The 27,224-nt window shown below is 45.1% G+C and overlaps 1 protein-coding gene across 1 annotated transcript; it reads left to right on the plus strand.

Annotated features, from left to right (window-relative positions):
• On the plus strand, positions 1–26,550 carry LOC119975985 (extracellular calcium-sensing receptor-like). The gene is made up of 6 exons (XM_038815987.1): positions 1–218; positions 3,572–3,863; positions 10,567–11,403; positions 15,498–15,725; positions 17,732–17,855; positions 25,634–26,550. Exons 1-6 carry the CDS (start codon positions 1–3, stop codon positions 26,548–26,550), a joined length of 2,616 nt encoding a protein of 871 aa, XP_038671915.1.
• Positions 26,551–27,224: the final 674 nt, after the last annotated feature.

Genomic DNA, 27,224 nt, shown 5'->3' on the forward strand with positions numbered 1-27,224 from the left:
ATGGGAATGTGTTTCCCGTTGTGTTTGAGTTTGTTTCTTCTGAAGTCTGCCATTGCTGAAGCATCTGATCCAATGTGCAGACACCAAGGGAAATTCGATCTTTCTGGAGTCTCCAGGAAGGGCGATGTTGTCCTGACAGGCTTGTTTCCTATTCATTTTCGAACAATTCAACCAAACCTGTCTTTCCACGAGGAACCATCACCACCAGTCTGTGACGGGTAAGTCAGGATGTAAGGGTGTCCTGTATTTTGTTTACACTGGAACACACCTCAAATGATTACGGTGAATATTTTCATGTGATTTCAAATCATTAACCCTATCTAAATTATCTAAACTACAGACTAAGACTTAATTTTTACGGAGTGTGAATAAACATTTAGTAACAATCTGTTTGAAGAATAGGTGATTAGAAAGTTTTTATTTTCTCACAGATATTAGGATATGAGACTTTATTATATGTGGTTGTTAAAGTTGGGCCAATCACCAGGTCAAAGAAGGAAATACTAAGATGAAATAGCATGAGAACGTGATGAGGATCAGTATGGTGAGGAGGTAGAAAACTTATAGACACAAATGTGCAAAATTTCCATACCTCTATGAGAATATAATTAATATGCCGAGTAATATACCTTTGTAATGAAATAGCCAATAATGTATTAGTATGATTTAGCTTGGTAAATATAATCATAAGAATCTCAGGGCACTAGGAATTATCATTGCAATAATGTTGAATACCAGGTGATGGAAAATTTTCTTCAATCTCTGAGTGTAGTCTTATTGTTTTTTTTTCATTATGCATTTGTGAAAAATGCCAGCGAGATTGTCCAGTAGAATTTAGTAAGCAAACTTAGCAATTGGGCATCTCATTTTAATGTTTTCACATTCTGTTGTGAAATAGGTTGACTAGAAGGTGTTCTCACCTTTTGAGGAAAAATGAATGTATCTGGAACTTAGCAAATTAACATTTAAAGGACCATTTTTCCATCCCATTCCTCCAATCTTCTGCATTATTTACAACAGTGACTACGCTACTCTTTCAACAGATGGGTGATGCAGCTTCACCCATTTTGTGCCATTGCACAAGTCGGATTTCACATACTATCAATTGTTTTGCAGGATGTTCATGTCACGGAATGTTCAGATCATGTTAGCAACATCAACCGAGATTGAAAAGTCAAAGCCAATTTTCTGCCCACAGCTAAAGGGAAATTACTCCACTATGTTTTTGAATTAAATATGGCAACTTTTGGGGCAGCACGCTGGCGCTGAGGTCCCAGGTTCGATCCCGGCTCTGGGTCATCGTCCTTGTGGAGGTTGCACATTCTCCATGTGTCTGTGTGGGTTTTGCCCCCACAACCCAAAGATGCGCAGGGTAGGTGAATTGCTCCTTAATTAGAAAAAATGAATTTGGCACTCTAAATTTATATTTTTTAAAAATGGCATCTTTGCCTTTAAAGTTTTATTATTATGTTGCAATTAAATTTTATTTTGGCACCGGTGCGCTTATTAAATGAAATATTCTCCTTCTTTGTGACCCCTGCAATGGCATCTATGAACTGAAAGGTCAGTCTTCATGGAATAGAAAGTTTCTTGCGCGACATTGACGAGATCACTGTATCGGGAGATAGGCGAGTTCTGAAGCAGCAATTATTTTTTAATTTTGTTGTCTCCAAGGAGACATTAACAAATTATTGCTAATTAGTGCTGAGTACAAAACTATCCTAAGATGTTCATAGCAATCTACTGGGAAATAAATTTAGATGGCAGATTATACGGCACTTATTGCTATAAGTTAAAGTAGTGGAGGACGATATCGGAATGGATTTGACATTTATTCAGAGTTTATATTTAAGTTATACTGCTCGGAGTGCATTAACGTGGAATAGGTTCATTTTAACTTTGATGCAAATTTCTGTTGTAAGTTCCAGGTGTCAAAATTCACATTCAGAGAAATAACAATGGAAATTGATGAAAATACTTTGCAGGTCAGGCTGTGGAGCAGGAAACAGTTGACATTTCAGAGCGATGACCTTTCATTCCAACCGCAGGCTATTAGAGATGAACAGCTTTTAGGCACGTTCAGAGCCACAGTGAAAATGGGGATAGGTAAAGGACCAAGGGAAGGCCTGTGATTGGATAGAATGATTATGTGACAAAAGCATAATGATGCAAGGCAAAAGAAGATGGAAATGGTGCAAACGTGATGCTGGTTTGAAGTCATTCCGGCCGTCTACCCTCCAACCCCGATCGGTCTGAAATCTGACAGGGGGATGGGGAGATATGAAGAGTGGGGGAGAGATATCGGACAGCAAGCCCTCCCATGGGCCAAGTTAAGACTGTAAGTAGCCAGTCAATGGCCTCTTACAAGCTTCATTCAGCACCCTCTGCTATATTACCCATGGCAGTAGGAGGCCACATCATACTAGAAAACCAACAGCTTTTGCTGTGCCGTCTGGTCTTGGATCAGAGTGACAATCTCCTTTGGGGGCCCCCTAGACCCATTGTAGACACCACCTTCCTCGGTCAACCCCTCTTAACTCTCCCTCCTGCCTTTTGAACCTGAGCCCTGCTCCCTGTCCCCGCTCCTTTTGCCGAGACAGTTATCTAGTCTCCTCAGCATGGTGAGACTGCATGTAAGCCCAACAGTGATCACCACTCCTAGTTGGCATTGCTGGGGCTGCATCGTTGCCGCCGACCTGATTGATTGGCTTCCAGCGTAAAATTGCTCTGGGTCAGATCTTGAGATCACAAGCAAGTGCCCTCAACTTTTTACTCAGAGGGACACACAATAAAGCCCATATAACCCATCCCATAATTTTCTGATCAGCGACCAGAGCCTCATTAGCTAAACCAAAAGTTATAACTTTAATAATTTTAGCAGCTACTGAAATATTTCATTGTCCAGCAGGCTGCAATTAAATTCTTTCTTTCCCAGTCAAATTGATGACGGTACGTTATTTATATGTGAATTATTTTGGTCTGACACATGGGGATGGATTCTCCAATTTTGAGGCTATGTCCCCACGCCAGTGCGGGAACAGTGGCATTTTACGACAGGAAAAATGGCGTAAAACGGCCACCGATCTTCTGTTCGTTGGGGCGAGCATCAAGGTAGCGTAGAGCATCCACGTGCCGTGATACATGGCGGCGGCCGTTCGCGGACCCGGCCCACAAAATAGTCCCCCCTTTTGACTGATCATGGGACCACACCCCCCCCCCACAGTGCCTCCAGTCCCTGATAATGTCCCCCCTGCCTGCGGATCAGCCTTCCCCCGACTGTGGCGGTGCTGGACTGAGTCTGCAGCTACCACACCGACTTCCAACGGATGAGGCTGCCCCAAAACGACGGCGTCGGAAATTTGGCCAGTCGAGGGCGGAGCCTCAGGCAATGTCCTGAGGCCATCGACACATGGCACGGCGCCCCCGATTTGGTCGGGAACTGTGATTCTCCGGCCGATCGCCGAATGCGATTTCAGCTTCGGCGACAGGAGAATCCAGCCCATGATATGTAAAACCTTCTAAGCTTTAAATTTGTAAAACAGCAACTAACCAATGAACGTCTATTTCTCAGTTTCAATTCCAGGTCTTTTCGTTGGATGCAGACGATGATCTTTGCACTGCAAGAAATAAACAAAGACCCAATGCTCCTACCAAATATAACTTTAGGTTATAATATTTATGACACCTGTACCACACCGACTCATTCACTGAGGGCAGCATTAACATTAGCCAGTGGACCGTATGAAGATGCCTCCAATTACAACTGTGAGGGAACTTCCTCCATCCCTGTGATTGTTGGTGACTCAGGGTCAACGCAATCTTTGGTTGTAGCAAGAACCATGATGTCCTTCAATATTCCAATGGTGAGATCATGTTTATGAACAGCAACTTCGGGCCACACGCATGAAAGAAAGAACAAAAACACTTGCTCTCCTGTCTTTGGGAGACCAAAAGTACTTCACATTTAAAAAAAAGAATTTTCACGTAATTGTTGGCAAATTTGCAGACAATTTTGTTCCCCAAGACAGGGTTTATTTATTGAATTAGAAGTTAGTTTGCTTTTGATGGTCTTTTAAGAAGGAATGTTGTTCAGGATTTTAGGCGTGCTCCCTATTCTTCCTTAAGTTCTGCATTTTTAAAATGTATTCTTTACAGCGATGCAGGCATTGCTGGCTAGACCACAGGAACATAATTAGGCACAGAATTAGGCAATTCCGCTATTTAATCAGATCATGGCTGATTTCTTCCTGGTCTCAAATCCACCTCCCTACCTGTTCCCCATATCCCTATAACCTGTTTTTTTATTATAAATATATCTATCTCCTTCTTGAAACCATTTAATGACCAGACTCCACCGCACTGTGGGGCATCGAGTTCCACAAATTCACCATCCTCTGCGGGAAGCAGTTCCTCCTCATCTCAGTTTTAAATCTACCACCTCTCAACCTATATCCGTGATCCCTTGTTCTCGATTGCCCTACAAGGGGGAACATCTGATGTATGTTTACTTTATCAATCCCTTTTGGTATTTTATATACCTAGCTCAGATGCCCTCTCATCCTTCTAAACTCCAGCGAGTATAAGCCCAAACTGTTTACTCTCTCCTCATATGTCAAACCTTTCATCCCCAGAATCAATCTGGCGAACGTCCTGTGAACTTCCTCCAATGCCACCACATCCTTCCTCAAATAAGGAGACCAAAACTGGGCACAATACCCCAGATGTGGTCTTACCAACTTGCTATACAATTGCAACAACATTTCTCTACTTTTTATACTCCAGTCCTTTTGTAATAAACGCTAACATTCCATTTCCCTTTTTAATTTCATGTTGTACCTACATACCTTTCTGTGATTCATGAACAAAGACACCGAGATCCATCTACTTTACATTTTGAATCTGCTTTACATTTAGATTTAGATTCCATTTATTGCCCCATCAATAGCTGCCCTTGAGAAGGTGGTGGTGAGCCACCTTATTGAATAGCTGCAGTCCATGTGGTGTCGGTACAGCAAAGTGCTGTTGGGGATGGAGTTGCAGGATTTTGACCAAATAACAGGGGATGAACAGCAATATAGTTCCGTCAGGATGGTGTATGGCTTGGACGGGAACAGGCAGGTGATGGTGTTCAAGGTGGTTGCGGAAGTGCTCTCATTTGAGCCTTGATGAGTTACTACAGTTCATCCTATAAATCGGTGATGAAGGAAGTGAATTTCTGGTGTAGGGAGTGCAAATCAAATGATCTGCTTTGTTCCGGATGGTGTTGAGCTTCCTGTGTTGTTGGAGTTGTACTTATTCAGTGAAGTAGAGAGTATTTCATTGCACTCCTGACTTGTGCCTTGGTTAACAGACTTTGGGGAGTCAGGAGGTGAGTTGCTCAATGCAGAATTATCAGGTTTTGACTTGATCTTCAAGCCACAGTATTTATATGGCTGGTCCAGTTCAGTTTCTGGTCAATGGTAACTCCTAGGATGTTGGTAATGGGAGAATTCAGCGATGCTAATGGCATCCTTGTGATGGCAACGATTTCTATCTTGAACATGTTCAATAATTGAGATTCCACAGACCTCTAGGGCTCGAGAATTCCAAAGATTCACCATCCCGGAGTGAAGAAATTCCTCCTCATCTCAGTCTTAAATGGCCAGCCCCTTATTCTGAGGCTTTATCACCTGGTGCTAGACTCATCAGCTCAGGGAAGCATTGCATTTACATCTACCTTGTCACGCCCTAGTTAGAATTGGCTAAGTTTCAATGAGATTTATTTTCATTCTTTGAAAATTTAGAGAATACAAACTTAATTTCCTCAATGTTTCCTCCTAAGACAATCCTGCTATCCCAGGGATTAGTTGCACTCCCTCTCCAGCAAGTATATCCTTCCTAAGGTAAGTGAGACCAAACTGTTCACAATACTCCAGATGTGGTCTCACCAATGCTCTATACAACTGCAGCAAGACAATCTTGCTATTGTACTCAAATCCCTTTGCAATGAAGACCAACATACCATTTGCCTTCTTAATTGCTCGCCACATCTAGATGCATGTTCAAGATCACCCAGGTCCATTTGGACATCAACACTTCCCAACCTCTTACCATTTAAGAAATTAAAACAATAATAATCTTTATTGGCACATGTAGGCTTATATTAACACTGCAATGAAGTTACTGTGAAAATTCCTCAGTCGCCACATTCCGGCGCCTGTTCGAGTACACAGAGGGAGAATTCAGAATGTCCAAATTACCTGAAAGCACGTTTTTTGGGACTTGTGGGAAGAAACCTGAGCACCTGGAGGAAACCCACGCAGACACGGGGAGAATGTGCAGACTCCGCATAGACAGTGGCCCAAGCCGGGAATTGAACCTGGGACCCTGGCGCTGTGAAGTCATAGCGTTAAGCACTATGCTACCATGCTGCCCCTACTCTGTCTTTCTGGGTTTTTTTAAACCAAAGACAATAACTTCACTATAAAGGTGTTGGGCATTGATAACATTTCTGCAATAGTATTGAAGAATTGTGATCCCGAATTAGTCGTGGTCCTGGTCAAGTTGTTCCAGTACAGTTACAAAACTAGAATCTACCCAACAATATGGAACATTTCCCAGGGATGTCCAGTCCACAAAAAGCAGGTAGATTCAACCTGGCCAATTGTCACCCCATAGGTCAATCTCAATCACCAGAAAATTGTCGGAAGGTATCATGGACCGAACCATCAGCAGCTCTTACTCAGTAATAACCTATTCACTGATGTTCAATTTGCATCTCACCATGGTCACTCAGCTCCTGACCTTATTACAGCCTTCGTCTAAACATGGACAATGAGCTGAACTCAGAGGGGGTGACAACAAGCATTTGATCAAGGAGCCCTAGCAAAACTACAGTCAGTGGGAATCAGGGGGAAATCTCTCCACTCGTTGGTGTCATGCCGAGTACAAATTTGAATTTTACATCTTCTTGACCAGCTATCCCAGAAAATGAATCAAAAAACAGTGCAGTTACTTTAATCGCTTCAGATCTTAGCCAGGTTCCCTTCACAGTACCAGATGTTTGCACTATGATGGAGGTTGATCAGTGTCCCAGGATAGAGAACGTGGGTTGACATTTGTATCAGAGGCCATTTAATGGGGCTCAGCTTTAACGCGGGATTGTGTAAACTATCGAGTTCTCAATTGAAAAGAGTGGACTGCAACCAAGTCTAATTGATGCTTTGGGAATCAAAAGACATTTGATGACATTCATTGTGTCAAGCTATTTCACATTGTCCCAACAGTAGAAAGAGAGGGCATCTGGCCTGGGCGCCCTATGCTGTCCTTGTTCATGTATTCGCTGTGATTGGCCCCTTGTTCCGCACAGTAACCAATCACTGTTTGTCGATGTGCCATTTGTCAATGTACTCTGTAGATTATTCTTTTTTTTTGTCTACTATGTACGTACTGTGTACGTTCCCTCGGCCGCAGAAAAATAATTTTCACTGTGCTTCGGTATATGTGACAATAAATCAAATCAAATCAAGTGGTGGGGAGAGATAAATTAAAAACTAATCCCTGAAAATCTGGGGGTTTGTCAATTTCAGTGAGGCGGTGGTCATTTCGGAGATGATGGAGGCAGTTTTTATTGACTCCTTAAGAAAATATTATTTTGGGATGAAGCAGAGAAGTAATTTATGACTTGCTCTATAACCTACGAATTCCACAGCATTGTACCTGTGGGAGTACACCAAAGCTACACTGGGGGCAAACACCCACCCACCCCCTCCCTGGAATTCTCCATGTATGGATCGCACAGCAATTGCTGGAAATTGCTTTACAATCTGAACCGTCCAATAATGTAATTTCAACTGCAGTCTCCAAATGGTTCTGATTGTCTTACAGAAATAGTTACCCAGAAAAACCTAGAAGGATTAAACCCACTTCTAACTCTAGGGTAGCTATAGTTCTGCCAACCTCCCCCCCCCCCCCCCCCCCAACCCCCCACCCACCCCCATAGGATCTCCATGACAACATTCTCCCTTTACCCTCCCAAGTACCCTCACCCCATCCCTCCAAATTACTCCCCCAACTGCCCTCACTCACCAGCCAGGGAAAGACCAACTACTATCCTGACCCTCTACAGTACCCTTGCCAACCCTACCACCTTCAAAGTCCACCTGCACCCCTGACCACCCTCCCCATTCACCTGTCTACACACTCACCCTCCCATTTACCCTCCCCGTTACCAGAATATACCTCAACCCCAACTATTCTTCCCAACCCCCTGACCACTCCCAAACCCAAGCTACCCTCACCATCCTTCACTAGCTTCCAAACCTCCCAAATAACCTCCCAACCCCACATGGGACCACCTGATCACCCTCTCAATTGCCCTTCAGCCCCCCCTCAAACTATCCTCCCATTCCTTTTGACTACCTTCCCCTCCCTCCACAAACTGCATCCAATCTCTAACTACTCACAACAATCCCAAACTCCCCCAACTACCCTCCCCACCTCCAGACTATTCTCTTGACAACAACGGCCAACTTCCAACCCTACCCCCCCCCCAAATATCCCGCCACCCCTCCTGAATACCCTTCCCAACACACAACAACTCTGACTGCTCACCCTTCCATATTGACCACCCTACCATAGCCACTAGACATCTCCCCCAACTGACCAGCCACTGACCCCTACACTGACCAAAACCCACTGACCAAACCCACCACTGACCAGCCAATCCCCCTAACTGACCACCAGCCCCCAAACCCGACCCACTCCGACACTCCCCACCCCACTCAGCCCCCCACACCATCCTACGCACTCACTTTCAACACTTAGCTTCTTCCTGGCTTCTCATATTTCTAGACCTTCAAACCTACCTACTTTACCACAGCTAGGATGTGTCTTCCTTTCCCTCAACTCTCCTGCACCTGACTGAAGGCCTTAGTAACCCGCTGCACTGCACCTTTCTCACCTGGCCTGAGTCGGAAGGTTGCAGCTGCATTTCAGTGCAAGGAAATAGAAGTAATAATCTGATTGTGATTGCCACTCCAATTATGACCCAATTATAATAATAATAACAATAATCTTTATTGTCACAAGTATTGTCACATTAACATTGCAGTGAAGTTATTGTGAAAAGCCCCCAGTCGCCACACTATGGTGCCTATTCGGGAACACAGAGGAAGAATTCACAATGTCCAAATTACCTAATAGCACGTCTTTAGGGATTTGTGGGAGGAAACCGGAGCACCCGGAGGAAACCCCCGCAGACACGGCGGAACGTGCAGACTCTGCAGACAGTGACCCAAGCCGGGAATCGAATCTGGGACCGTGGCACTGTGAGGCCATAGTGCTAACCACTATGCTACCGTGCTGCCCAAGTGTAGCATTCTTTTTTTACAAGTTACCTTGGACCTTTAATTCTTTTCCTAACCAATAATTTTACTCTTTCTATCTAAGTGACCACTGTTTATGGGAAAGCTTTGATATTTTCTGTTATCAGCCTGTACAATCTTGGGGATGGGTTGATGGGATATTAGCTTTAACTAGATAGAATGCAAAAAACAGTGATCCTGCTCAATTTCTGTGCTTTAGACTGGACCTGTGAGGCCAACCAGAATTTGAGAAATATCCTTAGTTGTGGGTGTTGATGACCAGAGTGTTTGTCAACGTAAATGTTGTGAGAAATGAACTTGCTCGTTTTACTTATTTGAGGATTGTCACGTGTGTAAAAGAAGAAAAGAAGGTCATACATTGTATAACTAAATCCAATTGAACTGAGCAGTTCCAAAGGACAAGAGGAACGTGACTTCCTGACCTAGTTGTGGATGTGGGTTTGGACAGTGCTGAATGGTTAAGAAGAGGAGAAAGTTGTGAACATTGAGATCTCAATATATCCCATCTTCCAAGTTAATACGGCCTGATTTAAATAGAATGACACAAGATATACCGCACAGTGACAGGTCAATTAGCCTGAAAGATCAATTCCTGCTTACGTGAGCTTCCTCCACCTTTCTTCAACTCACCCTTTCAATTATCTTCATGTTCTTACTCAGTTTCTGAGTAAGGAATGGGATGGGGCACGGTAGCACAGTGGATAACACAGTTCCTTCACAGCTCCGGGGTCCCAGGTTTGATTCCCGGCTTGGGTCACTGTCTGTGCGGAATTTGCACTTTCCCCCTGTGTCTGAATGGATTTCCTCTGGGTGCTCCTCCCACAGTTCAGAGATGTGCAGGTTAGGTAGATTGGCCATGCTAAATTGCCCTTTGTGTCCAAAAAAAAGGTTGGGGTTGCTGGGTTACAGGATGGAGGTATGGGCTTCGCTACGGTGCTCTTTCCAAGGGCCTGTGCAGACTCGATGGGCCAAATGGCCTCCTTCTGCATTGTAAATTCTATGAGTTTGTCATTGCATCCATACTATTTGTATTAACTATTTGTCTGTGGGTTAAAATTCCTCTTCAATTTCTTTCAATAATTTGTACCATTCTATTGTGTTTTCTGCAACTGCATTCATACTTTGTCCTAATATTAGCTCTGTTCCTATTTCTTATTTTGTTAATGAAATATTATATGTCTTTGACTTGTTTCCCCCACAGGTCAGCTATTTCTCATCTTGTACCTGTCTCAGTAACAGAAACGAGTTTCCGGCCTTTTTCAGAACAATGCCAAGCGATGCCTACCAGGCTAAGGGCGTTGCCCGACTGGTGCAGCGGTTTGGCTGGACCTGGGTTGGATCGATCGTGGGTGATGACGACTACAGTCACAACGCAATTCAAGCATTCAGCGATGAAGTCAGAAAACTTGGCGTTTGCATTGCTTTTACTGAAGTAATTCCAAAGGTATACTCCAGGCGAAAGATACTTCAAATAACAGAGAACATCAAGGCATCTACCGCGAGGGTCATTGTCATGTTTGCTCTTGAGGGAGATGCGTACCCTTTGATCAGCGAGGTCGTAAAGCAAAACATCACCGGTAGACAATGGATAGCGAGTGAGGCCTGGGTTACATCAGCTTTGATTGCCACCAAAGAAAATTTCCTGTCTTTGAGCGGGACAATCGGATTCGCAATCCACAGGGCAGAAATTCCAGGCCTGAGAAGTTTTCTGCTTCAAGTGCATCCTTTCAAAACTCCAAATAATCTCTTTGTGAAAGAATTGTGGGAAGTTATATTTAACTGTTCTTTTGGGATGGCAGTTGAACAGAAAGGGAAACCTGCATCGATATCATCTCAGAAAAAATGCACTGGATTAGAAGAGCTAACCAATACTTACAATATATATTCCGATGTGTCAGAATTAAGAATTTCATACAATGTGTACAAAGCAGTGTACACGATAGCGCATTCTCTTCATAATTTATATTCATGTGAAAATGGTAAGGGCCCCTTTGAAAATCAGACTTGTGCCAACATCTTCGACGTCAAACCTTGGCAGGTAAAGTGTTTTTTGAATTCCAAAACAACTTAAAATCTATAAAGTTCAATTGTGCTGCGGGCTCAAGGGTCATGTCGACACTGAGGTACAAAAGAGACAGGGAGAAAGGGAAGAAAAATGTTAGATGGGAAATCATCAAGCAAAAATGTTTTTCTTTATTCGTTCATGGGATGTGGGCTTCACTGGCTGGGCGAAGATTTGTTGTCCACTCCACATTGCCCTTAAGTTGAGCGGTTTGGAAGCCATTTCAGGGGACACTTAAGAGTCAGTTACATTGCTGTCGGCCTGGAGTCACATCTAGGCCAGACCAGATTGCAGATTTCCTTCCCGAAAAGACATGAATGAACCACATTTAACAACAATTGATGATAGTTGTCATGGTCACCATTACTGAGTCTAGTTTTTAGTTCCAGATTTCTTAAATGAAATCCCCCCAGCTGTCATGGTCGGATTTGAAACCGGGACCTCAGATAATTATCCTGGACGTCCGGATTATTAGTCTCGTGACATTGTCACTGCTTCATCATCTTGGCCTGGCATTCAGGTGGTTATACTGGGATGACAAGATGCCATCATGTGCTGACCCAGCCAGAAGTTTAGGAGTAATCAGCAGAGAACCTCACTTGGATGGGGTTGCTGGACATGTGCTGATCTGTACTGTGGGGCTTGTCATCATCGAGGAGGACACTAAGTGCCTTCTCTCTAAAAGGCTCAATTACCTCTTCTTTGACTCCCATGTAAATGGAAGAGGGCACAGTACAGTTTGTTTTTAATGAATGGTAAGATGGGTATAATGGTCTTTTACTGTTATTAAAGCTAAATGAGTTTTGTTTTCATTCAGGGGATGTGGGGTGCGCTGGCCAGATCAGCATTTATTGCCAATCCCTAATTGCCCTTGAGAAGGTGGTGACCTTCTTGAACTGCTACAGTCCATGTGGTGTAGATACATCAACAGTACTGTTAGGGATTGAGTTCATGATTTTGAACCAGCGACAGTGAAGTAATGGCAGTGTATTTCCAAGTCAGGATGATGCGTGACTTGGAGGGGAGCTTCCAGATCATGATGTTCCCATGTATCCACTGCCCTTGGCTTTCTAGAAGGTAGCAATTGTGGGTTTGGAAGGTGCTGTCAAAGACCCTTGGTGAGTTCCTGCAAGAACACAAGAAACAGAATCAGAAATAGATCACCAGGCCCCTCAAAACTGCCCCGCCATTTAATACGATCGTGTCTGATCTATGCCAGCCTCAACTCCTTTCCTGTGCCATTTCCCCATATCCCTCTAATCCTCAAAATATCAAATATTTATTCATCTCCACTTTAAATACAAGAGTGCAGTGCCTCTTGTAGATGGTACACACCTCTGCTACTGTGCATCAATTGTGAAGGGAGTGAATGTCTGTCAATGGCAATCCAGCGGGGCTGCCTTGTCCTGCATGGCTCCTTGAATGTTGTACAACACCAGGTTAAAGTCCAACAGGTTTGTTTCAAACACGAGCTTTCGGAGCGCAACTCCTTCCTCAGGTGAATGCGCTCCGAAAGCTCGTGTTTGAAACAAACCTGTTGGACTTTAACCTGGTGTTGTAAGACTTTTTACTGTGCTCACCCCAGTCCAACGCCGGCATCTCCACATCCTTGAATGTTGTTCATGCTGCGCTCATCCAGGCAAGTGGATAGCATTCCATCACACTCCTGACTTGTGCTATGTAGATAGTGGACAGGCTTTGGGGAGTTAGGTTTCCTAGCCTCTGACCTGCTCTTGCGGCCACGGTATTTATACGGCTGGTCCCGTTTGGGTTCTCGTCAATGGTAACACCCGGAATGTTGATAGCAGGGGGAATTCAGTGATGGTAATTTTGAGTTTCAAGGGGTGATGGTTAGATTCTCTCTTGCTGGAGATGGCCATTACCTGCCACTTGTGAGGTGCGAATGTTACTTGCCACTTGTCAGCCCAAACCTGGATATTGTCCATGTCTTATAGCATTTACATGTGGACTGCTTCAGTGTCTGAGGAGTCACAAATCGTGACGAACATTGTGCAATCATCAGCGAACCAAACTGATTGGCCTGCAACAACCACAACCATCTTCCTTTTTACTCATATGACTCCAACCAGTGGAGAGTTTTCCCCTGATTTCCATTGACTCCTGTTTTGCTAGGTCTCCTTGATACCACATTCAGTTAAATGCTGCCTTGGTGTCAAGGGCAGTCAATCCCAATGGGGTTTAGCTCTCTTGTCCATGTTTGAACCAAGTCTGTAATGACTTCAGGAGCTGAGTGACCCTGGCAGCACCCAAACTGAGCATCAGCGAACAAGTTATCACTAAACAAGAACTGTTTGATAGCATTGTTCATGACCTCTTCCATCACTTTAATGATGATCGAGAGGAGACTGATGGGACGGTAATTGAATTTGTCCTGCTTTTATCGTGGACAGGACATACTGGGCAATTTTAAACATCTGTGGACAGATGCCACAGTTGTACCTCTACAGGGGAGGGTTGGCTATGGGCGTGACAGGTTTCAGAACTCAAGTCTTCAGTACTATTTCCAGAATATTGTCCGCCCCCACAGCCTTTACAATATCCAATGCTTTCAACCGTTTGTCATTTAGTTAACAGAAATGCAAAAATGTTTGTAGTCTCACTTTGAAGTCAATGCAAAAGAAAATCAGATGGAATTTAAGTGCCCACATGCACCCCACCCCCCAATAAACCCCACAGAGATGAATTCGGATGCAAGGGGTGTCCGATTCAATTTGCCAGTTGGAGACTATACTATCTTTTCACATCACCCAGGGGCTGGTTTAGCTCACTGGGCTAAACCGCTGCCTTTTATAGCAGACCAAGCAGGCCAGCAGCACGGTTCAATTCCCGTACCGGACAGGCGCCGGAATGTGGCGACTAGGGGCTTTTCACAGTAACTTATTTGAAGCCTACTCGTGGCAATAAGCATTTTTATTTCATTTCATTTTTCATTTCATCAAGTTCAAGGCAGGAACGATGCCGGGTGACCTTTCCACCCAGCGGTCAATTAAAGCCCTGAAATTAGTATTCAACGGGCGATAGGTGGGAGGAACTTGCCATGAGGGGAAATGGCGCAGCAAAGCCTGTCCGGTTTGCCAGCAGCCTACCAGGCATGTCTGGCATTCACAGGCACTCAGACTTCAATTGAGAGATTTAGCATCATGGGTGCTGGGGGAGCACGTTAAATGTCCCCGCCCCACCCCCTCGCTTCCAATGCCCGAGACCCCCATGCCTCCCACATTCACTTTGATCTTGAGATGCAGCACATTGATCCTTAAGGCAGCAGTGGCTACAATAAAGCAGGGGCCTCACGGTAGCATGGTGGTTAGCATCAATGCTAACAGCTCCAGGGTCCCAGGTTCGATTCCCGGCTGGGTCACTGTCTGTGTGGAGTCTGCACGTCCTCCCTGTGTGTGCGTGGGTTTCCTCCGGGTGCTCCGGTTTCCTCCCACAGTCCAAAGATGTGTGGGTTAGGTGGATTGGCCATGCTAAATTGCCCGTAGTGTAAGGTTAATGGGGGGAATTGTTGGGTTACGGGTATACGGGTTACGTGGGTTTAAAGTAGGGTGATCATTGTTCGGCACAACATTGAGGGCCGAAGGGCCTGTTCTGTGCTGTACTGTTCTATGTTCTAATACCGGGTGGTGCTCCTGGCACTGGGGAGCTGATTGACCAATAATACTGCCCTGTTTTGGATTTTGTGGTGTGGGAGGCCCTACAGTGTCCAGGTAAGTGCCTGATTGCCTGATAATTGTGTCAGGTCTCTCGGAGAGAAGCGAACTGAGATTCCCAGCATTTCTCTAACTGGTTGGTGGGAACCCCATCATACACATTAAATTCCACCCATTGTGCGAGGTGTAAGATCGACTGTTGATTTGCTAGCACCCATTTTGTGTCACCTTCCCTCTGTCTCTGCAAATTTCTAGCAATAAACCTGCAATCTAGGGAATGGCAGGAATTTGAGCCAATTAATTCATTAAGAAGAAGTAAAACTGATAGTTTGTGATGCTTTTGTGAGGAAGTTCTATCACCCTGTTGGCCGATGTTCTAACTTGTAAATTTTCACTAAGCTCGCGCATTACTTGAAAGAAGTAAGATATGCCATTAAATTGGGAGAAGAGATCTATTTTGATGAGAACGGTGACATTGTTGCAACCTATGACATTGTGAACTGGCAGAAGAACGAAGATGGTTCAGTCAGATTTGTGCATGTGGGACATTTTGATTCAGCTACAGATTCAGGTCAAGATCTTGTGGTAAATGAAACGGCGATCATCTGGGCTGGTGGAAAAGTTGAGGTAAATCATTGCACTTATTTGTCTATTTTAAAGGCCTGTTAATACCATTCACAATATGCAGAGTAAATTTTTGATTTTCATCAGATCTAGAATCCGACATTTGCTTTCCATCAGCATTTTCATTCTACTTGTTAAGTTAAGCTTGTAGGGGGCAGCACGGTGGCTCAGTAGGTTAGCACTGCAGTCTCACGGCGCTGAGGTCCCAGGTTCGATCCCGGCTCTGGGTCACTGTCTGTGTGGAGTTTGCACATTCTCCCCGTGTTTGCGTGGGTTTCGCCCCCACAACCCAAAGATGTGCAAGGTAGGTGGATTGAACACACTAAATTGCCCCTTAATTGGAAAAAATTAATTGGGTACTCTAAATTTATAAAAAATAAAAAAAATTTAAGTTAAGCTTGTAGAACCTTTAGATATCTTAAATAAGCTAACTCTAAAAACTGGATTGTCAATTTCTCAATGGGATAGGAATGTAAGCTATTCCTTACAAGCCATAGAATCCCTACAGTGCAGACAGAGGCCTTTCGGCCCATCAAGTCTGCATCGACCATCCAAAAAAAGCCCTCTAACTTGGCCCACTACACCACCCTATCCCCGTGCACTGATTATGGCCAACCCATCCAACCTGCACATCGTTGGACTGTGGGAAGACTGTGCAAATTTGATCATCTCTAATGCTTATCATAATATAGGTATAATAACCAAAATAGATCTTTCCAAAAATATGAGTGTCACTTTATGACTTTTCTAATCACCTTGCAGAAAACCTGCTCTGGTTCTTCTCTGCCGATAATGTTAGCTGCTTATAACAATGTAATCCATACAGGATCGGTCAAATTAGTGCAGACCATTGAGAAATTTGAAACATGTGAGCTGCACACAAAACTTTTTAAGATCGTGTTTTCCACAAACTTTCATTCTGATTCATTATTCATTCAACTGCAGTAAGCTCTGCCCACAAAACTGATTATGTTTCCAGGTTGAAATCGCAAGCCTCCGTAAATTGTGTAGGTTCGGAAAGGTCTCCAAATTGTGTTCAGTTTCTGAGTTATGCTGCAGGCAGCAGCAAGCACATTTTGAAAGTTTTCGCATAACAAAAAAGAAAATAATTTCCTAGGAGGAAAAATAAATGGTTAAAAAAAAGGGGAAATGAAATACTGGCCTGAACTGGTTTTGTACACCTTAAAATTGAACACCAATAAAAACTGGGAAATAAGCCTGTTGGTCCAAACTGTTTTATTTTCCTTCTGGGTTGCCAATAAACTGATTAGCGTATGTCATCAAAACTATTAAATTGTTCATCTAGTTTTTGAGTCATTTTCAGTTATTCTAAGTTATTCGGTTATTCTCACTCACAGCCAAGGACATCTGATCAACAGTTACTTAGTTTATTTGATAAATCAGCTGTATTGGATTGCCACTCTTAAATACATTCGGGATACATTTTAATTGAAAGGTGAAAATTATCTTGCACTAGTTCATGGATGATTTTCCTTTTTTGATTCTGCAATTTTAGCAGTAAATAGAAGTGTAATCCAACCAGTGCAAGTCTATTTTTTAACTTAACGTGCCCAATTTGTTTTTCCAATTTAGGGGCAATTTAGCATGGCCAATCCACCTATACTGCACAAGTGCAAACTCCACACGGACAGTGAGCCGGGGCCGGGATTGAACCTGGGTCTTTGGCGCCGTGAGGCAGCATTGCTAACCACTGAGCCACCGTGCCACCCCAGCCACCAGTGACATTTTGGGTGCAATTTCACAATTCTCAAAGCAGAAACTCCACCCAGTGGTTACTCTCGTGGTAGCATTTCTTCTGATCTCAATTGCCAGTGAAATTATAATCCACTCTTTTGTAATTTTGCCAGGCACAGAAAACAAAACTACTATATTACAATGTCAGTAATACAGTGCACCAGAGGAAATCTTCTCTCACTATTTCTAGAATTTGCTCAGTTATTCATTATGAAATGATACACACATTTGTTTCTTTCTCATTGACATGCCAGGCCCCAGAGTCATTATGCAGTAAACATTGCCTTCCCGGAACAAGGAAAGCAATTCGAAACGGGGAACAGATCTGCTGTTTTGACTGTCTACCATGTGCTGATGGTGAAATTAGTAATGAAACAGGTATATAGATTTATCTTTTGATTGCCTGTTACTATAATTAGGCTTGAAAGTAATTATTTGCTTCAACTCAATGGATGACAGGCAAGATGAAGAAAATGTTTATTTTGTAATAAATCGTTATGATCTGGAACGGCATGCCTGCAAGGCTGGTGGAAGCAGATTCAGGAGTAACTTTCACAATGGAATTAGGTAGATAGATGAAAAGGGAACATTTGCAAGGCTTTGGGGAGAGAGCAGGGGAGTGTGTTAATGGACGACACGGTGGTACGGGTGGTTAGCACTGCGCCTCACAATTCCTGGGACCCTGGTTCAATTCCGGCCTCGAGTGACTGCCTGTGTGAAGTTTGCACTTTCGCCCCATGTCTGCATGGGTTTCCTCCGGGTGCTCTGGTTTCCTCCCACAGTCCAACAATGTGCAGGTTAGGTGGATTGACCATGCTAAATTGCCCCTTAGAGTGTCCAAAAGGTTTGGTGGGATTACTGGGTTACAGGGATAGGGTGGAGGCGTGGACTTAAGTAGGGTGCTCTTTCCAAGGGCCATTGCAGACCAATAAGACCATAAGACATAGGAGCAGAATTAGGCCACTTGGCCCATCGAGTCTGCTACGCCATTCAATCATGGCTGACATTTTTCTCATCCCCATTCTCCCGCCTTCTCCCCATAACCCCTAACACCTCAGGGGCTGGTTTAGCACAGCGGGCTAAACAGCTGGCTTGGAATGCAGAACAAGGCCAGCAGCACGGGTTCAATTCCCGTACCGGCCTCCCCGAACAGGTGCCGGAATGCGGCGCCTAGGGGCTTTTCACAGTAACTTCATTGAAGCCTACATGTGATAATAAGTGATTATTATTATTATTATTATTATTATTAATAATCAAGAACCTATTTATCGCTGTCCTAAAGACACTCAGTGATTTGGCCTCCATAGCCTTCTGCGGCAAAGAGTTCCACAGATTCACTACCCTCTGGCTGAAGAAATTCCTCCTCATCTCTGTTTTGATCGTCCCTGCAGTCTGAAATTGTGTTCTCTGGTTCTAGTTTTTCTTACTCGTGGAAACATCCTCTCCACATCCACTCTATCCAGGCCTCGCAGTATCTGTAAGTTTCAATAAGATCCCCCCTCATCCCTCTAAACTCCAATAAGTGCAGACCCAGAGTTCTCAACCATTCCTCATACGACAAGCTCTTCATTCCAGGGATCATTCTTGTGAACCTCCTCTGGACCCTTTCCAAGGCCAGCACATCCTTTCTTAGATACGGGGCCCAAAACTGTTCACAATACTCCAAATGGGGTCTGACCAGAGCCTTTTACAGCCTCAGAAGTACACCCCTGCTCTTGTCATCTAGCCCTCTCGACATGAATACTAACATTGCATTTGCTGACTGAACATGCACATTAACCTGAAGAGAATCGTGAACAAAGACTCCCAAGTCCCTTTGTGCTTCTAATTTCCTAAGCATTGCCCTATTTAGAAAATAGTCTAATTCTCCATTCCTCCTTCCAAAGTGGATAACATCACATTTTTCCACATCATATTTCATCTTCTTTGCTCACTCTCCTAATCCTTCCAAATCCTTCTGCAGCCCCCTGCTTCCTCAATACTTCCTGTCCCTCTCCAGATCTTTGTATCATCTGCAAACTTAGCAACTGTGCCTTCAGTTCCTTCTTCCAGATCATAAATGTATATTGTGGAATGTTGTGGTCCCAGCACAGACCCCTGAGGCACCCCTGGGGCAGCACGGTAGCATTGTGGATAGCACAATCACTTCACAGCTCCAGGGTCCCAGGTTCGATTCCCGGCTTGGGTCACTGTCTGTGCGGAGTCTGCACAGCCTCCCCGTGTGTGCGTGGGTTTTCTCTGGGTACTCCGGTTTCCTCCCACAGTCCAAAGATGTGCAGGTTAGGTGGATTGGCCACACTAAATTGCCCTTCGTGTCCAAAATTGCCCTTAGTGTTGGGTGGGGTTACTGGGTTATGGGGATAGGGTGGAGGTATTAACCTTGGGTAGGATGCTCTTTCCAAGAGCCGGTGCAGACTCGATGGGCCGAATGGCCTCCTTCTGCACTGTAAATTCTATGTAAAAAAAAAACTAGTCACCAGCTGCCATCCTGAAAAAGACCCCTTTATCCCCACTCTCTGCCTTCTGCCAGTCAGCCAATCCTCTATCCATGCCAGGATCTTACCCTTAACACCATAACACCCGATGCACCATACAGCCTTCTTCTGCACTCTAGGGATTCTATGATTCTATTATTAGCCCTTTCAAATAGCGAACACAGGCACAATAAGCCATAAGTTCTCCTTCTGTGCTGTGCGCTATTTCACTTCTAACTATGACACAATGGATAAATGCAGTGCATTGCACGTATAGGGAAGAGGGGCCTCGAGGTTGACTCTTGTTGAGTTAGGATGCACTGGTAATAATCTGGAGGCCGGCTAGGCTCAGTTGGCTGGACAACTGGTTTGTGGTGCGGTGCGAGGCCAACAGGGCATGTTCAATTCCCGTACTGACTGAGGTTATTCATGAAGAGCTGTTATTCCCCGCCTTCTCAACCGTGCCCCTCGCCGAGGTGTGGTGATCCTCAGGTTAAATCACTGCCAGCCAGCTCTCCCCCCCACAGGGGAAAACAGTTTATGATCATCTGGGACTACGATGATTGTACTAGTAATCCTCCAAGAATCATTTAAATCTGGAAAAATCTCAGAGGATTGGAAAACTGCCAATGTAACTGCCAAGTAACTATGGACCAGTTAACTGAACTTCTGTCATTGGGAAAAATCTTAGAGTTCATTATCAAGGATTTAGACATAGACATAGGGCGGGATTCTCCTTCTCGTGGACTAAGTCCCCACGCCCGCCGGAAAATGGGCCAGAATCACGCCGGACTTTTTCCCTGTAAATCCGGGACGATTTCCCGTTCTCCAACGGGTCAGCAGGTCTCTGGCATGTGTCACACAGCTCTAGCTGCCGGCGGGGCCCTGCTGCACAGACGACACGTCCGCGCATGCGCGCGGCAGCCCACCTCGGCGCGGGCGCCACCGACATGGCAGAGCCACACGGTGGGCCCGCGCGGAGGAAGATTGGTCGCTCTCGGATTGCGATGGCCCACCGATCGGTGGCCCCTGATCGCGCGCCTGCCCATCGTTGAGGCCCCCCCCGTGTCCGATACCCACACACCCCACCATAACGCCCACATTAGCCGTGACTCCAAGTTCCCACCGGGAGGAACCACATTGGGACCACGCCAGTGGGAACTCGGCCGGTCGATCGCGGAGGATCACCGGGAGGGGGCCTTTTCCAACGGCCCCCAACCGGCGCTGCCTCGATCGCACGCGTGCGAATGGTGGCGGTTCTCCGGTTGCCAGAGAATCACGTGCCGGCATGGGGGCCTATTTTGGGTAATTCTCCGCCCCCGATGCGAGTGCAATTTCAGCGTGGATGGTCAGGGAATTCCGCCCATAGTATTTACAGTGCAGAAGGAGACCAATCGGTGCATCAGGTCTGCACTAGCCCTTGGAAAGAGCACCCCACTTAAGCCCACACCTCCGTCCCATACCCATAAGCCAGCAACCTCACCCAATCCCTTTGGACACTAAGGGCAATTTAGAATGGCCAATCCACCTAATCCGCACGTCTTTGGACTGTGGGAGGAACCCGGAACTCCCGGAGGAAACCAACGCAGACACAGGGAGAACATGCAGACTCCGTACAGACAGTGACCCAAGCCGGAAATTGAACCTGGGACCCTGGGGCTGTGAAGCAACAGTGCTAACCACTGTGCTACTGTGATGTAATTGAAGAACATTTCGAAATGCATAATATAATCAAGCAGAGTCAATCCATCTTCATGAAGGGGAAATCTTGCCTGACAAATTTATTAGAATTCTTTGAGGTGGTAATGAACAGTTAAGATGAAAGGGAACCAGTAGATGTAATATACTTAGATTTCCAAAAAATCATTTTGTGAAATACCACGCGACTTAATATCCCCTTGGTTTTGTGGGTTGCATGCATAGGAAATTGGGGAAGTGATAGAATGATGTGAAGATACCGGCACTGGACTGGGGTGAGCACAGTAAGACGTCTTACAACACCAGATTAAAGTGCAACAGGTTTATTTGAAATCACTCAGTATCCGTCAGTTGATAAAGGAGCAGTGCTCCAAAAGCCTGTGATTTCAAATAAACCTTTTGGACTTCCATGGTTTTGTGAGACTTCTTACTGTGACTGATAGAAGACAGAGAGCTGGGCTAAGTGGTATTGATGCTGGACCAGGGGAGGCAATGGCATAGTGGTAATGTTGCTGGTCTACCAATGCAGAGATCCACAGTAATGCTCTGGGGACCTGGGTTCAAATCCCACCATGGTAGGTGCTGAAATTTGAATTCAATTAAAATCTGGAATAAAAAGTCTAATAATAACCATGAAATCACCGTTGATTGTTGTAAAACCGCAACTGGTTCACTAATGTCCTTTAGGGAAGGAAATCTGCCATCCTTACCTGGTCTGGCCTACATGTGACTCCAAATCTAAAGCAATGTGATTGACTCTTAACTGCCCTCTGAAGTGGAGTGCTACAGAGATCTGCTCTGGGGGCCACAATTATTTTCAATACATATCAATGACTTGAGCGAGGGATGCAAATGGCTTATTGTCACGAGTAAACTTCAATGAAGTTACTGTGAAAAGCCCCTAGTCGCCACATTCCGGCGCCTGTTCGGGGAGGCTGTTACGGGAATCGAACCATGCTGCTGGCCTACATGGTCTGCTTTTAAAGCCAGCAATTTAGCCCAGTGTGCTAAACAGCCCCAATGTGACTGTACATTTGAATGTGGATGTTTTGCGGGAGACACAAAAATAGATGGGAAAGCAAGTGGTGAGGATGACACAGAAAGTCTACAGAGGGATATAGATAGGTTAGCTGTGTGGGGAAAAACTTGGGAGATGGAATATAATGAAGGAAAATATGACGTTATGCACTTTGGTAGGAAGAATAAAGGAGCTGAATGTCATTTAAATGGTGAAAGATTGCAGAAAGCTGCAGCACAGACGGATTTGTGCGTCGCCGTGCATAAATCACAAAAAGCTAGCTTACAAGTTCAGCAGGTAATTGAGAAGCAGCTAAATGGAATGTTGGCCCTTATTTCAGAAGGAATGGAGTTTAAAAATAGGGAAGTCCTGCTAAAAATGTACAAAGCAGTAGTTAGACCACCCCTGGAATATAGTGAACAGTTTTGGTCCCCTTATCTAGGGATAGACATACTGTCATTGGAGGCAGTAGAGAGAAGGTTGACTGGGTTTATCCCAGGTATGGAGGAATTTGCATATGAGGAGACGTTGAAGGGTTGGAACTGTACTCATTGGAGTTTAGAGGAATGAGAGGTGATCTTATTGAGCCATATGGGATTCTCAGGGAGCTCGACAGGGTTGATGCTGAGAGGATGTTTCCTCTTGTGGGAGAGTCAAGGACCAGAGGACATGATCTCAGAGTAAGGGCTTGGCCATTTAAGACAGAGATTAGGAGGAACTTCTCTCAGAGGGGAGTGAACCTGTGGCATTCTTTAATGCAGAGGGTTGTAGAGGTTAGGTCATTAGGTATGTTCAGGGCTGAGATAGAAAAAAATGTAATCAGGGAATCAAGGGTAATTGGGATAAGGCAGGATAGTGGAGTTGAGAACTGTATCAGATCAGCCATGCTCTCACTGCGTAGCAGAGCAGATTCGTTGGGCTGAATGGCTTATGTCTTATGGTCTTATAGTTCATCCCAGCCAGAATTACTGTTGGAGCAAAAAAAAGGCCACTGATAAGCATTCTGGTTAATAGCAAACGCAGCCACTCAGATTAGAAGTCCCGACATAGAGGGCGGGCTTCTCCATCAGCTGGCGCCAGACTCAGAAAAGGCAATTGGGCGTAGAATCGGTTTTGCCGCTGAAATTGTGGCGGGCGGCAGTTTCATGCCAAATCGCAATCCTCTGGTGCCTTGACAGTAGGGTCAATGCGTTCCAGAATGCACGTACAGTGAACACCATTGGCATATCATTAGCGGGCCTGACCCAGTATTCTCTGGAACCTCTGTAAGGCTCCACCTCCACTGGGGTGAATTCCCGACCGAGAGATTCACTTGTGCTTTTAAAAAGCGCAATGGTTGCTGAGGGAGAGAGAGGGGGTACAGAAAGTGTCCAACATCGCCATAGTTTGCTGACAGTTGTGCCACTGGCCAGGGAGCTTCTACCGGGGCCGGTGGGAGAAGCGGGGATGGGTGGCCAGGAGGTGCTTGTGGGGTCAGGCTGAATGGGCACGGAGCACCATTGCCGCGGCCTGCAAGGCAGACATGCAGCGTCGCATGCTGCTGACAGCCCACTGTTAACCCAGGGCCACAGGTTGTATGGGTCCCCCCTCAGGGCATCCCCCACCAGGTGCCCTCTGACCCCACGACCCATCAGGGAGATGGACACGCTCCAGTGGAGCCAGTGCCATCTTGTTGGCTGGGATGAGTGGGTGTGGGAATGTAATTTATATATGTGGCTGCTGCTTGTCAGTTTTCTGAGTGTCAATCACGAACCCAGCAAATTCGGCAGCATTTCTCGTTGGAATCGATTGTGTTCCATGTGGCGACGTGCAAGCCCCTCAACGGTCGCTGTATCAGTCCAGGTGTGGCGCTAGTTTTGCTGTTGTGGAAGTCCACAAACTCTGCCCGGCATCAACACCTCAGGAACGGAGAGCCCCCCCAGGGTGTCTGTTGAGTGCCATGTTAGAATCCGCTTGTTACCTTACCTATTGTCACAGCCCAGGCTCACACATAGTGAATAGTAACTTGGGAACTTCAAGTGAAGCTGACTGTTCTAATCCCCTCCTTCCATTCTTTTCACTGTATCCTTCAATATTTTCATTCTTCAAATATGAATGCAACTCTATAAGTAATATGATGTAAGTACCGGAAAATGGTGTTTTACATTAGGTTTTGAGTCAAGCCTAGGTTTGGATAAAAGCTTTTTCTCTTGGTAAATGCACAAGACATTTTCATCCAAGTTCCTAGGGGACACATGTCTGCTGTCTTGCATGACCTCCTCCAGTTTAGCTCAAATTGACAACATAATAGCAATTTCACTCAGTAACATCGCAAACATAGGAAAGGCAAGCTATGGGATTCTCCGTCGGCGGGAACCTCCGCTTTGCCGCCTGGAGGTGGCCACAATGGGAAACCCCATTGGTCCACTGCGGGGGTGCACCGCACCGGAAAACGGGGCCGGTGGGACAGAGAATCCCGCCCAAAGTGTTTCATTGCAATAAGGCAGTGTATATATTGGGCAAAAAAGGTTCAGGACAAAGGGATGTTATTGTTTGCTACACCTGACCTGGGACAACTTGACACTGGAATTCAGCACTTGACGAGGGAAAGCATTGTTTTTGTCAGCATTAATGACACACACATGATGAAACTAATTAAAATATCTCAAATTATTCTATGGGACTCAAATGAATCCAAGAAATGATGTGGAGATGCCGACGTTGTACTGGGGTGGGCACAGTAAGAAGTCTTACAGCACCAGGTTAAAGTCCAACAGGTTTGTTTCAAACACGAGCTTTCGGAGCACTGCTCCTGACCTGAGGAAGGAGCAGTGCTCTGAAAGCTAGTGATTCGAAACAAACCTGTTGGACTTTAACCTGGTGTTGTCAGAATGCAAGAAAGAAAAATGAGGGAAATGTTTAAATGTTTGCAAACTCATGTTGTTGTGGATTGAAAGCTGTTTATCAATATTTTTAATTGATTTTAGATTCACTAAACTGCGTCCCATGTGCACTGGAACACTGGTCCAATCCACAAAGAAATGAATGCATTCCGAAAGAAATTGAGTTCCTCTCATTTGAAGAGGCGATGGGGATCACACTGACGACTGTGTCCTTGCTCGGAACAGCCAGCACCGTGTCTGTTGCAGGGGTCCTCTGGTATTACAGGAAGACTCCGATTGTTCGCGCCAACAATTCCGAACTCAGTTTCCTTCTTCTCCTCTCGTTGATGTTGTGTTTCCTGTGCTCGCTGACTTTTATCGGCCAGCCATCAGTGTGGTCCTGCATGCTGAGGCACACACTGTTTGGGGTCAGTTTCGTCCTCTGCATCTCATGTGTGCTGGCCAAAACGCTGGTGGTGCTGATGGCGTTTAAAGCCACTCTCCCCAACAATAACATGATGAAATGGTTTGGGACTCTGCAGCAAATCCTCAGCGTCCTGCTCTGCACTGTGGTCCAAGTTGTAATCTGTGTTGTCTGGCTTCTTGTGTCCTCGCCATTTCCAGTAAAGCAGACCAAATATTACAACCAGAAGATTATTTTTGAGTGTGATTTAGGCTCAGTGACAGCATTTTGCTGTGTGCTGGGTTATATCGGCTTTCTCTCCTGCATGAGCTTTGTCCTCGCATTCTTAGCTCGAAAGCTGCCGGATAATTTCAACGAGGCGAAGTTCATCACCTTTAGCATGCTAATTTTCTGTGCAGTTTGGTTGACGTTTATTCCAGCCTACATCAGTTCTCCTGGAAAATACACTGTCGCTGTCGAGATCTTTGCCATTTTGGCATCAAGCTTTGGTTTGCTTATCTGCATATTTGCTCCAAAATGTTATATCATTCTATTCAAACCAGAAAGAAACACTAAGAAATATCTTATGGGTAAAACATGTTCCAAAAAGTCAACTTAAATTAATGTTCGTCCTTACTTCACTGATTTTAATTTCATGGTTCCTACAAGTTATGCACTGCGGGGATGGTGAGGGATGTTGGCGTACAGCAAAATTACAAATTTGTTTCCAAAGAAAAGAATATACTTGCATGTAATGCATAAAGCAAACTTTAGCATGTGGAATGATACTATACAATCACCACTGGTGAATTTTGTGGGTCTTTGGTGTCCTGGGGCAGCAAGGTAATGGGGTAAGAATTTACTTGTTTCACCTACGTAACCATCATAGAATAGAATCACAGGATTTCCAGTCGAGAAAGAGGCTATTCTGCCCATCGAGTCTGAACTGGCCCTTGCAAAGAGCACCCTACTTAAGCCCACACCTCCACCCTAGCCCCGTGGCCCAGTTACCCCTCCTATTCTTTTTTTGGACACTAAGGGCAATTTATCACGGCCAATCCACCTAACCTGCATATCTTTGGACTGTGGGAGGAAACCGGAGCACCCAGAGGAAACCCACGCAGACACGGGGAGGATGTGCAGACTCCGCACAGACAGTGACCCAAGCCGGGAATTGAACCCGGGACCCTGGATCCGTGGTGCAACAGTGCTAACCACTGTGCTACCGTGCCACCCATTGGTGAAATTGTCCTCTACTTGGTTTCCCTGTTGAAATCGTAAATGAAAACTCAC

The sequence above is a fragment of the Scyliorhinus canicula genome, chromosome 13, assembly GCF_902713615.1.
Source record: "Scyliorhinus canicula chromosome 13, sScyCan1.1, whole genome shotgun sequence".
NCBI classification, from domain to species: domain Eukaryota; kingdom Metazoa; phylum Chordata; class Chondrichthyes; order Carcharhiniformes; family Scyliorhinidae; genus Scyliorhinus; species Scyliorhinus canicula.